We start from the raw sequence: 14,419 nt of genomic DNA, 5'->3' as shown, positions 1-14,419 counted from the left end.
TCTGTCACCTAAAATCATGGACACAAGTAATTTAAGCTCTCTGAGTCTTAGTTATGCAAAGTATAATAATATCTACCTCCCAACTGGGGCAAAATATTGCATGTAAAGTGACTGGCACACAGACAGACACACAGGACATGTTCCCTCCGTAAGTTTCCTCATCTCGCGCCCATGCCCATGCCATGGGCATGTCCAGTATCCTAAGTATGGCTGCACCTTCCTGGCAACCCTGATTTCACCCAACATCCATACAGGCCCTTTACCTCCACTTGACTTTCCCAGTCTAGAGAACTGTTGATAACAATATCAGGAAAATCAGGCCAGACCTGTGAAGAGAAAAATGTTTAAAAGCAATGCACTAGATAATTTCTCTTATATAGCATTTCCTAAGAAACTATAAACTATGCCCTAGAGGTGATAATTTGATTTTCTTGTAGGGTTGATCTAAAGAAAAGTGGATCTCACAATGCACATACATTCCTTTAAAATTCCTTAACAGTGGTGACAAATACTGATGGAGAAAATGACAACTTCTGACCTCAGAGTCCAAACAGAAAAGAAAAAAAAAAAAATGTACAAACACATTAACAATGTGGGGATTAGTGGATCACTGCTCAGAGCATACCTTTCCCCAGACAATGCTTCCATCATTCGGATCTTTGATGAAGACGTCGTCCTCCACACCCCGCGTGAAAGGGGGATAGGGCTTTGTCTCGTTGCCAGAAATGGCTGGGTCCTGAAATCAAAGCACAGGTCAGCTGAGAAAACCAAAGCCAGGGTAGAAAAATGGATAACTCTTCAAAAGCGGAGGCATCAGCTTCCACCTGAGCTGTAGAGCTTCTGTGAATCCAGGGAAATACACTTTTCTTATTGAACCTCAACTTCTCTACTCATAGCATGGAAGAAAACACAAGTACAAAGCTTTCTCCACCAAATCCCATTCACTCTTCCAAACAGACTCCGCCCATTCACACGGGGACTGACCAGAATGAGGATGACCCGCATCCCGCCGGCCTTCATTCGAGCAATCAGAGCTGGAAGCCCCTCAAACTTGGGGCTGAGGGTGAAGTCCAGCTGCCGCTCCAGGTAGTCGATGTCTGCGTACTGCACGTCCTGGAGGAGGACAAAGGAAACTTGCAAAAGCCCACGCTCCACGTGAGAACAACGCTCCACTAACCAATGGTGAATTTCAGTCGGCATCTTTTTGATTCTTTCAAATCCCACCTCTGTGATTTGTTAGGTATTAGGTTCTGGGAAATTCACCTAATTTTCAAATTTTGAGTCGTAAAATAGAAAAAAACTAAATTTGCACAAAATAGAATGATAATGCCGAACTGGCAAGGCTGTGGAGATAAATGAAAGCAGCAGATGAAAGTGCTTTGTGAAGGGCCAGTATAAGGAGCGACTGTGGTTACCACCCCCATCCCCAGAGGCTGCCCCTGGTATCAGTGGCTCAGAAAAAATAACATAATGTAAACTACCCGGTACTAATACAACATGGATAGTAAGCCCATTAAAACAAAACAAACAAAAGCACCTGTAATTGCTTTGGAATAACTAATCCTGGGGGTTATCAGACACAGCTTTCTTATTAAGAATAAAATATTGCATGCTATACTTTCCGTTAGTAGGAACAATCGTAAACAATAGAAAAATCAATAGAATAAAATTAAGTATGTAAATGGTTTATGGGACCAATTCTCTGATTAGTGGACCTCTCTCATCTTCAAGTGAAGGCGGAGTTTGTTTCCATAATTATTTCCTCTGGAAACCAGTCCCAAGATCCCTACATTCAACCAGGGATTAGCTCAAAGCTGTGGGAACACTGGGCTGCAGTGCCAGCAAAGCGTTGGAACTGAGGTTATATCTACACACACAGTGGTCTGACTGAATTTGGGTCAATTTCTTTTAACTAAGCAAAGCTACTCTCTGGGCAACATTTTTACGGTAGCAAGAATGTTTTTGACTAGATGTTGTGAAGTCATGTGAAAGAAACGGAAGCATGATCTAGCAGAAAGAGCCCTCAGGCTGACGCAATGCCCTCCTCCTTTGGCAAATCACTGTGACTCTTCAAGTTGGGGACAATGACACCCACCCCCCTTATATTACTACTGGGCAGGGGTGAGGCTGAGTGTGATACTGTATGAGAAAGTACTTTGTAATTTTATAGAACCTGATAAAAATCAGACAATCTAATCCAGATACAGAGACAAGGGTTGGCCATGCGGCCCCAGAGCCAGTACCCCGCAGACTGACAACGCACATAGGGGATTTGGACAGCCACCATCTCATCATACAAGCTACCAATCTCAGCATCGTTCTTGTATCCATAGCGACACAGCTGAAACCCCAAGGACCAGTAAGGAACCATCACTGGCCGACCAATCAACTAGAAAATAAACAGAAAATTTAGTCCTTAAAAAGAAGAATCTGGGTTAAAGTTGTACACAAAGTAATAAGAATATTTTTCCAGTGTCCCCAGTCAGATAATCAACAAATTCAAATCCAGAGAGAAACTAAGAGGATGCAGAGCCACTGAGATAACTTGGAGAAAGCTTCCTGCCGGACTTGACCTCTCTCCCTAGGAGTTTTGGAAAACCTGATTTTACTCTGATTCCTAGTGGCAGACCAGCTTACTGGTTAAGAACACGAAATTCAGAAGCAAAATACCAAAATGCCTGGGTAACCATACGGGATCCAGTCTCTGCTGGCTACGTGACTCTGGGCAAAAGTGAAATAACCTCTTCTATATCTGTTTCTTCACTTGTAAATTGAGGATAATAATATATTTGTTTCATAGTGTTTTTGTGAAGACTGAATGAGTTAACGTACGTAAAGTGCTCTGACATGCAACAAGTAACATATCAGTGACATATAGTAAGTTTTATGTCTGTGTTTGTTGCTGCTGCCAAAGCAACTGTTGGGACCACTATGACCACAACCACTACCACAACCCTCACCACCACAATCACCACCCTCACTGCCACCACTCTCACCACCACCACCATCACCACCATCGCCACTATTACCACTGTCACTGCCACCACCCTCACTGCCACCACCACCATTACTACCATCACCATCATCACCACCACCATTACTACCATCGCCATCATCACCACAACAACCCTCACCACCACAATCACCACCCTCACTGCCACCACCATCATCACCACCATCATCACCACCACCACCATCACCACCATCGCCACTATTACCACTGTCACTGCCAACTACCACCAGTGGCACCACTACTATTGATACTTCTGCTATTCTGCAATGCCCTGAGAGGCTACGAATATAACGGTTATCAGGATGTAGTTATTGTTCCTTATTCTATAGCCTACCTGTCTCCCAGAAAGACCAAAAATTCTAGTTATCATCTAAGAACTACAGAATGTGCTGTATAAATACTTGGTAACCAGTTGAATTCCCTCCTACCTCAGTGTACTGCTGAGTGACAAGCTCTGGAGTTGGCCCCAAGAAGACATAGAAGTCCAGAATTCCTCCTGTGGTACGGTATGTCAAGGCAGGCAAGGGCTGGAATGTCACATCTGGAAATGTAGGAAAATACCAATCAATATGGAAACCTTCAAGTGAGAAATTACCCCTGAAATTCATACATTCTCCCTCTTCCTATGCCTCCTTATTGTAGTGTACTGAGAGAAGGTATTTTGTACTATACCTACACAGAATTTAAAAAGTTAAGTGAAGGTCTGCAGGGTAATCTGCGCCTGGATTTTCTTCCCTTTCATGCACTTATTACCTTATTATATGTTTTGTCCTTCTGCTCTTTAAAAATTGTTATTATCATTTTTATTTCAGAATAGTTTAAAACTTACAAGAAGTTGCAAAAGTAGCACTAAGAGTTCTCTTGGACAATTCACCCAGCTTCCCCCAATGACAACTTCTTACATAACCATTGTACATTGTCAAAACCAGGAAACTGATGTTGATACAATACTATTAGCTCAGATAGAGGGCATATTCAGATTTCACCAGTTTTCACAAGCATGCTTTTTAACCCCACTTCCTGATTTTCCACCCCCTTTCCAATATACCACGCAACTTTTCTTTACACCCTCGTACCCCCAGAGCGAGTGCTCTGACCCACGGCTTCATCACTAATTCAAATTATATTAGTGGCTCCCACTGGCTGACCTCCAGGATACTTGGGACTTGCTTGGTTTTGCTACCCCTTCTTACGTTGTTTATGCCAAATAAGAGTTAATTCTTATTACTACACGCTACTGAACTGAAATAAACAGAAAGGCTAAAGAGAATGAAGAAAAAAAATAAAAAGCACTCTCCACAAGATAATAATTTTGACTTCAGGGGCAACATGATCAAACACATTCTAAAGTTCCTCAAGGATGATTGATTCACAAAAATAAGGGAAGATGAGAGCATCATCTTACCCATGGCGTTGCTGTTTAGCAGGAGCACCCCATGGGCATTGCCATCCTCCTCCAGTGCCATGTAGTAAGGGTGGACACCATAGGAATTCTTCTTGTACTGGGAGAGTCATGGGGAGAAGTGGCAGGAGGTTAGAAGACAAAGGGTGAAAAAAGACAGAGATTGAGAACAAAACTCAACAAATTGATTGGTAAGGTGTGTCTAGTCTTCTCTGTGAAATAAACACATAAGACACAAAGAAACCCAAGAATTGGCCCACTTGCCTAAAAGCAGAATGTGACCATCCAAGTTGAGTGTTGGAAAGATGAAACATGAAGCATACACAGTGTGGGTGGACAGAGGCAAAGACACAGATCCCAAATGCTCTGCCCTTACCCCCGGGGGTTGGTCTCGGGAAAACATTCCCCACGTGTTCCAGTTCAAGTCTCTTCGAAAGGCTGTGTGCTCAGTTTCCCCAAAGCCATAGAGGTACTGGGAGGGGAGGCGCGTGGAGATGCGGATGAACATGTCGTTGAAGGTGAAGCCAAGGAGCTGAGAGTCCCAACTGCAACACAAAAGGGTATGTGTGCAAAAGAAACGGGCTGTTCTAATAGCTTCAAGCAACTGACTTCTCAGGGAAATTGAACTCTTGATTTCCTCCTCCCACCCAGAACCCCCTGTTGACCTCCCACACAAAACATAAAGTCTATACGATTAAAATAATCATAGACTCCCTTGCTATCCAAGCCCAGGAGCCAGTTCTTTCTTCTGTTTTCCTCTATCACTACCTCCTTCTAGTGGTCCCTCCAGAATGCCAAATCCAATCTGTCTCACCATCTCAGCTGCCACCACTTCACAGCAGGCCTAGTTTCCACCCTTGCCCCACTATAGTCCATTTTCTACACAGCATCCAGAATGATTATTTTTTAAGCATCTCACATCATGTCAAGCCCTGTTTGCAATTCTTCAGTGATTCTCATTGAAACATCTTGTGACGTCTTCAAGGCCATTCCTGATCTCAAGCCACCTGGACCCCAGCCTCATCTCCCCCCACTCACCTCCTTACTTACGATACTACTGCCACCACATTGGACTTTTTTCCCCTTAATAAGGCAAGTTTGCTCCTGTTTCTTGGTCTGTGCACTGACTACGCAATTTGCTTGAAGTGCTCTCACTCCTCCCCCATCTCCATGGGGGAGGCTGCATCTGCTCATCCAGGTCCTACTTCAAATGTCACCTCCTTGGAGAGACCGCCTCTGACCACAGTATCAAAAGCAGTAACCTCCCCATAATTATCAATTACCCTGTTCTTTTTCCTGCATAGCGGTTGTCACTATCTAAACCTCTACATATTTTAACTTAAATTATTTTTGTTATTTCCGTAGTATTTTCTGTCATAAAAAGAGAGAGCTCATCTTCTATAACCACGTACTATGGAGAAGGCACCTCATAAACATTTGTTGAATGAATCCCTAGGTACCTGCAGCTGCCTCAGGAATTATTCCCAGGGCACTAAAGATTTCTCATAAGAACAGAAGGAAATCACTTGTTCATGAATCTGGAAATGGACAGTGTGTTGCTATGAGCAGTATATCTCCAAGGACAATGGACCTGGCAATGATACAGGTAATCATCAATTCCAAGTCAGACTAAGAGCCATTTACATTACAGTGCCTGTACTCTTCCGGCGAATTTCAATCCCAAAAGGATTCTTCTTAATGAGGACATCATAGAGTCGACTCTCAGAGGTGCTGGATGGAACCCTGGGTATGTTGAGAGGGACTGGAACTTCATACCGGTTGTTGTTGGGATCATAAATCTAGGACCACAGGAAATAGATTTTAGGCAAGTATAGTTGTCTTGAAACCTATACTCTTAGAAGAAACTTGATGTCTTTGACAAAGAGTCTGAACGCTACATTTGTCTTCTTTAAGCTCATGATACTGGAAACTTAATTAACAAATCAAAGAACAATGTCACATTTACCACCTTGATCTGAGTCCGTCATATCTCATTTTTAAAGCCTGTATTACAGAAACACATTCCTTTGATATTGGTTCTACCTTGGGAAATCAGTCTGGAATTTATGAATATATTCTTTATTACTTTGTGTGTGGTGTGTGGGTGTGAGTGTATGTGAATACCTGAAAACATTTCTGAACTGAAAAAAAAAATCCCCCCCAAAAAACGTGAACTCTACTTGATTAAAATAATCATAGATGTCCTTGTTAAAAATGGGGTCTAAATTGATTCACTGAGTACCTACTATATTCTTACCTGATACTGTACTAGACACAAGGATTACTAAACTGAGTAAGACACAGTTATTGCTTTTAAGAAGTCCACATACTAATGGAAAGTGAAAGAGAGGTGCCCACACTACCTGAGTGATACGTGTTAATGTAGAGCTATACAGAAGTATTGTGAGGTTATAGGAAAGGAAATGCCTAACAATGTTTCTGGAAGACTGAGACAGTTTCATGAGGGAAAAGGCTGAGTCTTAAAAAGCTTTTCAGTCATTAAACAAGCACAGAATGAAAATCAAGTGCTTCCTGGCAGAGACATAAATGCAAAGGCACAGAGAATTAAAAGAAAGAGGCAAATATTTTGAGAGGCTACTATATAATCAGGAGGTAGAATAGGAAAGAATTAAACCTGGAAACTTGATCAAGTTCATTTATTTCAAACCCATTAGGTGCCTACCACATGCCAGTGTTAGAGTGAGGATAGCAAGATAAAATAGTATCATCCCGACATTAGAAAATGTGAAAGAGCTCATCGTCCAGGTTGATATCAGATTGTCAAGAACATTTCAAGCAATGCCACACTGGCCTGAGTCTTTCATCTACTCTCTCAATAAACTTTTGAGAACTTACTATCTCCTAAGCTTTGTGTTACATTTCAGGAGCACAGAGATGAAGGGACAAATTCCTGTCCTTGAGAAACTTACAATTCAATAGTGAAAAAGATATCAAAAACAGCCCATCGCTTGTCCTGAGGTGTAATTAAATCATGGGAGAGAAAGAGATCAGTACACTCTTGTAGGTATTTCATGTACCCCAAATTCAGTGTTCAGAACTGAACTCATCATTTTATTTTGCCTAAGCTCAAACCTTTTCAGTTTTCCCATCACAGTTAATGTCACCACCATCCATATAGAGACACAAGCTAGAAACATGGTAATCGTCTTGATGCTTCTCTCTCCCTCATAGACTACTTGTAATTAATCACCAGATCCCATAATGCTACTTCTCATTCTCTCGAAGATGTCCACTTCTCCATCTCCTTTCTGTACCTGGTTTAAGCTCAGTCCCTCATCTGGATTTCCTAACTGGTAGCCTCCTAACTTGTCTCTCCTTTTTCACTCTTGTCCTCCTAACCACTTTCCTTACAGTAGACACAGTAATCATTTCAAAGGGCAATTTAGAACAGGTGTCACTGTTCCATCAATGGTCTCCAATTACTCTTAGGATAATGATCTAGCATATTGTAGCATGGCTAACTTAGAAGAGCAGACTGATTTCAGGGTTCTGTAACCTTGACTAGCAAATAGTAATGGAAGTGAAACGTGCCAAGTAAGTACTTGACACGTATACTGTAAACACATACCTTAAACTGCAGCATGTTATCCTTATGGTAGGTCACATTCAGACGGAGGGAGTTCACGGGTACGGAGGGCAAAGAGTAGGCATACGGAGAAGACTTTAAGGAGAGGACAGCTGTGGCCCCATGTAAGTCATACTGAACATCACTGACAGAGTATAGATCATTGACAAAATAGCAAAAAGGGACTCCAGGAGAACCGGATACCTGAAAAGTAAAGCCAAATCCAGCTCAGCATGAGTTCTAAGATTATCAAATATAAAGGGTCTAGAAAAGGCAATTTGCAGGGAGATAAAGATAAAACCAGTCATTTTTTTATATACTCTTTGGTAGTGACGTAAGTTTTCATTCCTGGTCTCCATGTAAAATATTTGTAAAAAAAATTCCCACTCCCATCCCTACCTATTCTTCATATCCAGATAAAAACTCAGGTTACTTTGGAAGTCTGTCCTTTCTATGGATTTTAAGTAGCGATATAGGCACTGGTGCTATGCTTGTGAAATTGTAGATTAAGTGTAGAGGATTTTACAAAATTACAATGAGGTACCACCTCACACTGTGAGGAATGGCCTCACAGGAATGGCCATCATTAAAAAGTCTACAAATAACAAATGCTGGAGAGGGTATGAAGAAAAGGGAACCCTCCTACACTGTTGGTGGGAATGTAAATTGGTGCGGCCACTGTGGAAAACAGTATGGAGGTTCCTCAAAAAACTAAAAATAGAGTTGACATATGATCCAGCAATCCCACTCCTGGGCATATACCCAGACAAAACTACAATTCAAAAAGATACATGCACCCCTATGTTCATAGCTGCACTATTCACAATAGCCAGGACATAGAAACAGCCTAAATGTCCATCAACAGATGAATGGATAAAGATGTGGTACATATATACAATGGAATACTACACAGCCATAAAAAAGACTGAAATAATGCCATTTGCAGCAACATCGATGCACCCAGGGATTATCGTACTGAGTGAAGTCAGACAGAGAAAGACAAATACCATATGATATCACTTATATGTGGAATCTAAACTATGACACAAATGAACCTATCTACAAAACAGAAACAGAGTCACAGACATAAAGAACAGACTTGCGGTTGCCAAGGGGGAGGGGGGTGGGGGAGGGATGGATTGGGAGTCTGGGGCTAGCAGATGCAAGCTGTTATATAGAAGATGGATAAACAACAGGTCCTACTCTATAGCACAGGGAACTATATTCAATATCCTGTGATAAACCATAATGGAAAAGAATATAAAAAAGATTGTATATATGTATAACTGAATCGCTTTTCTGCATAGCAGAAATTAACACAACATTGTAAATACACTATACTTCAATTTAAACAAAAAAGAGTAGAGGATTTTAATGTACATTAACACCGTCACTATGGTTACCTCCCAGACACAGCCCCGGGCAGTACAGTTTTCTGCAGAAGCACCGTTCTCATCAGGATAACAGTCTATTTTTTCTGCATCCCTTATCTTCACATCCCACTCCACCGTGTATATTCCTCCCAGGACAAGATCAATTTCTGTGATAAGGGCCACCTGTAAGAATGGGAAAGTATCAAGCAAATGTATCCTCTTGCACTGTGTATCCTTGCACTGTGGCTAAGTGCAAGTCCACTGGCCAAGTATTTCTTTCTTGATTTAAGGGCCTGCCCCTCCCTTCCCTTCACCTTCACCTTTCCCTTTTTCTTCCAGCTTCTTCTTCTTTGTTTATTTTTATTTGTTCTCTAACAAGGCTAGAGTGACTGGAATTAAGCCACAATTTCCAAACACAAGAGAAGAAAAGACCTCAACCCTGACAACCTTGAGCCACTGAACCAATGCCAGCAACTGACCACTTCCTAAACATCCAATCCCATAGGGAAAAAAATCCCAATTTGTTTAAACTACCATTTTGCTGAGTTTCCTGTCACTTGCAGCTGAACAAATCTCTACCAGATGTACCATCTTTCAAGGTCCAGCTCTAGCCCTGATGTCTCCAAAGTTTTGCTCAATGACTCCGTTAAGCTTTGAACATGAAATTGGGCAGAATATACATTAACATTTCCTAGAGGTAGGGTTGGGTTGACTGTCCCCTTCCCAATAGTTTCATGTGTTTCTCCACCACCTAAATTCAAACAATAAAAGAGTTCCTTTGGTTGTATATTTATTAATATATTTATCAAACATTTAATTAGTTTATTTTTATATGTGCATCTTTCAAATGGCTTGCACTTTGCTGTACACACAACTAGCCATATAATACTTTATTTCTAACTTTATAATGTATGCATCCTCAATGTATGTTGTGAGGACAAAATGTCAAATGCAACCAATATATCATTATAGTAGAAGATTAAATTTCCTTATTTTCTCCAAATTTGGACAGTCCCTCACAAACCACGCTGACCCAGCAGCTCCCAAACTCGGATCATTTGGAGCACCTGTAGCAAGGAGTGTTGGGGGAAAGGATTCCTCATAACACTAAGATTTCAGAGGAGCTGATTAAAGCCTATCCAGGAACTTCAGGCCTCATTAAAAGTGAGGAAAAATTATTTTATTATTATCACCTAACCAAGTGAGTAGCCATTAGCTAAGCTTATCCAATTCTTTGACTTAAAATATTTCCTAAAAATGTATGTGTTGGAGTGAGAATCTATATAGCCCAATACAGTAAAAAAAAAAAAAAAGCACCTCGAAATTTTAATTAATGGGAATCCCACCTCCCACCTCAACCCTTCTAGTATCAATCAATCAGCAGCTTTCAGACCCAGTTTTCCTCTAATCCTGTTCCCGACACTCCTGACTTTGCTCTTCTTCTGTTCCAGTCAGAGGACAGAAGACTGAGGGACAGATAAGGGAATAAAGATAAAGGACCAGTTTACCTCCTCCCATGTCTCAGCAGCTCCTTTGTTAATCCCAGCTCTGGCCCACTCTTTATTTTTTTCTGTCCTAACCCTCTGACTCCCCACCCCAGTCTTCAGAGTGTGCTCTGGTCCTTCAGAAACCCACGCAACCTTGGCAAGAAGGAACATCATAAGCGATGAAGAATTCTTTACAAACTATCTCAACAAAATGGGGTTTTACCTGGAGGTTAGAATCATAAGTGACATTAGGAGAAACTTGAATTTCGACACCACTGTGTTTCACTGTAACATTGGTAGGTTCCTGGGTCCCAAGGATTTTAATCTCTTTAAATGCTAAATTATTGGGGTCTGTGTAGGTTGATTGCAAAATCTTCACATCCAAGCGGTTCTGCAAAACAGTTAAGTACAAAGATGTGCCTTAAATACACAGATTCTCAAATCACTCCAATTCTTCATCCTAGACCGGATACTCAAAACCACTCCGAATGGCTCTTAGCTGTCTCTACTAATGTGTGCTCAAGTACAAACTTATTTTTCCCCTGAGGGGGGTGGAAAAAGGAGAGAGAGAGAAACATACATACAGAGAGAGAAATTTTTTAAAACTTCATTTAAAAAGACTGCTTTGACTTATCCATATCATTGCCTCTTTTTACTAACATGAATGATTCAATTATTAGGTGTTAAGTCATAAACTGAAATGTGGTCACCTATTGTCATAAATGAAGCTACAAATATAATTACACACATACACAAACACATATGAGCTAATGGTCAGACAGAAGCCCACACTTAAGATTCATAAAAATATACTACTCACTTGGGTGACGGAGAACTCGCAAAAGAGGTAAACTTTATTGGCCACAGTATCTGAAAGTGAGATTAAAACAAGTCAGACTCTGGTCTGCCCACTACAAAAGGACAGATTTCATCCTGGCACTCCTTGAAGCTACATGTTGAGAATGACAAGATTAGAGAGAGAGTTTCCAAGGCCAAGACACTGTTTTCCCTTTTTCCTTCCTACCTTAACCTTGAAAAGGTTCCCTTCCAAGTGCTTCCAAGGCATAAGCCTCAAGTGAAGCTATTTCCTAAGCTTGAGCCACAAGAATCGTTTATGCATTGGAGACAGATTAAGAAGCATGGCTAGATTCGGGTGCACTAGAAAGGTGTCTTCTCACTGCCTGACTAGCACAGGTAGGTTTTACACATCATCCACGTTTGTTCATAAGTATTTGGAGGGAGGATGTGTGCACTGAATGGCAGAAACAGTCTAGAAAACATTTCTTTCAGGTGCCCTTTGATAATAAAATGAGAGCCTATATATGCAGCTGGCCAGTGGGAGAATTCTAAGAGGTAGAGATGTGTTTTCCTTCCACCTGTGGTCCAACTACCACTATTCCTGAACAGCACAACTGAAATCAAAATTCTTCTCTCGAGTGATTAATGTTACTGGGCCTGGAGAGATTTCTCCCACCGCTGAATGACCAGCAGGAGTAACTGGGCAACATTGTGCTCACCTTTCGTTTCCCCATCATCCCAGAAAAGTTCGCCTTTTGCTTCTTTGTTGTCATCCAGGGCAATGATAAGACCAAGAGGGTTCCTTCGACTGTGAGAAACAAGATTTGTGTGAGAGGCAAAGACTTGGGACTCAAAGAATTTTGCTAAATGAGCTGTGAAGGATTCTATCAGATTTCAAATCGGACAGGTTACTAGCAGCAGACGGCTCTGCTTTTCTTCAGGCACAAAGGCAAAATCAACAGGGGCATCACTTTCTAGAATGGGTAATGTCACAGGCGAGAGCACCACTCCAAACATTAGCAATAAACATCTATGAAGGAGGCAAGAATTTAATCACCAGAATCACTGCAATAGCTGCAATAAAACCTGCTGATGCTATTATTATTTTGAATACAGACTATCAGAAGAGAAAGAAATCCGAGACAGTAATTGGTTCAGCCTAACCATTTTACAGCTGATACATGCAGGAGAAGTATTAACTGCAGTCAGGGGGATATATTTGTTCCCTGCCTAAGAACCATGTTGACTCAGAAAGCAAGAAAATACAATAAGGTCCATCTATATATTGGCAATTTTCCTAATTTGATTATTTATTATTAGTTCATTTCGAGAAAAAGAAAACATTCTAATTATCTGCTTTATAACTCAGAATATAAAACAGAAAACACTACTCAAAAGATGCTGAAATAGATGCACATAGAGAAAGGGAGAAAGAAGGAGCAACTGCATTTAAATCTCTCCTTATTTCACCCCTCCTCTAGACCGCCTCCCGATTTCCTACTCCTGTTGCATCCCTCACACCCCCTATTATATTCTTTCATAGGTCAGCCTTCCACTGTGCCCTGTGCAAGCCAGGTTCCAATGTCAACAAAATCACCTGCTTTCACTTAACATGCATGTACTGAGTAGCTTTCATTGCTAGGAAGTCTAAGAGATACAAAAACAAATAGACCAGAACTACATTGATGACCTTAAATATTTTAAGAAAGATTAAACATATTCACCAAATAGTCAAAACAGAAAGTAAAGAGTGGCACAAAAGTTAAAATCCTTATAGGAGTCCATAGTGACACTTCGAGTGGTATGGTGGCCTAGATATTCTGGAGGACACTGCATACTCTTAAGGACTCACCCACTGAAATACTACTTGGCCTTAGATAAATTAAACACATGATCCTTGAAGGGTGCTAATGTGAAACCCAAGTTGACAGCAGTCCTGGCTTGCAACCAAAGAGCAGGCTAATCACCTCTGGGGGAATGAGACCTATTTGGATCCTTGAGATCACCACATTTGAAAAACCAAAAAATTACTAAATACACGAGGTAACAAGCCAACATGAAAGAAAGTTGGCAAAAACAACTAAAAATAGATTTAGATTCCACTAAGGATTTTAGATAATAGAATTTTCAGTTACAAAGTATAGAATAACTATGACTGAAATACTTAACAATATTAAAGGAAAAAAAGTATTAAAAAATGACCAGAAAGTTGGAAGTGGCAGCACACCCTCAGCTGGAATTGTTGGGGAAGATTTCTCGCAGATGAAATCAGAGTGTAATTTGGGAGATGATTAAGAATGTATCAGGCATAGAATGCTGAAAAGGGTAATAGGTGCTGAAGGCCACATGCAGAGAAACAGACGAGTATGTTTGGAGAATAACAAGATCTTTGGCATGGCTGTCCTACAGGTGTGTAGTAAGGTGTGTCAGGAGACACAGGTTAACTTGAAACCAGATTATGACTGGCCTTGAACGACCTACTAATGATAGAATTTAGACTTTAACCTGGGAAGCAACAAATTGAGATCTTCACTTTGGAAAGACAATTTTGGTATCAGTGTGCAGAACAGCATGAAGTTGAATAGTTAGAGAAAAAGAAACCAGGTGGTATTTGGATATATAAATATTTTCCATCAGTATCACAAAAGTTTAAATTTGAAAAATTATGGCAGTAAGGAAGGTTCAAAAGATAAAGATTTCTAACCTCCAAAAAACTCCATCTATTAAAAGCAAATAAGCTAATACATTTAGAGACACAGA

At 40.8% G+C, this 14,419-nt stretch overlaps 1 protein-coding gene across 3 annotated transcripts in view; it reads right to left on the bottom strand.

The window, feature by feature from the left end:
• Positions 1-14,419, bottom strand: part of MGAM (maltase-glucoamylase) — a 200,427-nt gene that overhangs the window by 27,757 nt on the left and 158,251 nt on the right. For all 3 annotated transcript variants that reach the window (XM_082400251.1, XM_082400252.1, XM_082400253.1), the window contains 13 exons: positions 12,379-12,467; positions 11,682-11,731; positions 11,085-11,252; positions 9,405-9,557; positions 8,005-8,205; positions 6,060-6,214; positions 4,792-4,960; positions 4,419-4,515; positions 3,442-3,554; positions 2,264-2,389; positions 985-1,113; positions 626-736; positions 264-326 (listed from right to left, as the gene is read on the bottom strand). In XM_082400251.1, coding sequence (XP_082256377.1) covers positions 264-326; positions 626-736; positions 985-1,113; positions 2,264-2,389; positions 3,442-3,554; positions 4,419-4,515; positions 4,792-4,960; positions 6,060-6,214; positions 8,005-8,205; positions 9,405-9,557; positions 11,085-11,252; positions 11,682-11,731; positions 12,379-12,467 — 1,624 coding nt within the window. The remainder of the gene's footprint in view (positions 1-263; positions 327-625; positions 737-984; positions 1,114-2,263; positions 2,390-3,441; positions 3,555-4,418; positions 4,516-4,791; positions 4,961-6,059; positions 6,215-8,004; positions 8,206-9,404; positions 9,558-11,084; positions 11,253-11,681; positions 11,732-12,378; positions 12,468-14,419) is intronic.

Source organism: Balaenoptera borealis (assembly GCF_965194805.1).
Source record: "Balaenoptera borealis genome assembly, chromosome: 7".
Classification (NCBI taxonomy): domain Eukaryota; kingdom Metazoa; phylum Chordata; class Mammalia; order Artiodactyla; family Balaenopteridae; genus Balaenoptera; species Balaenoptera borealis.
The sequence above is the reverse complement of the archived record's forward strand: the minus strand, read 5'-3'. Positions and strand labels throughout refer to the sequence as shown.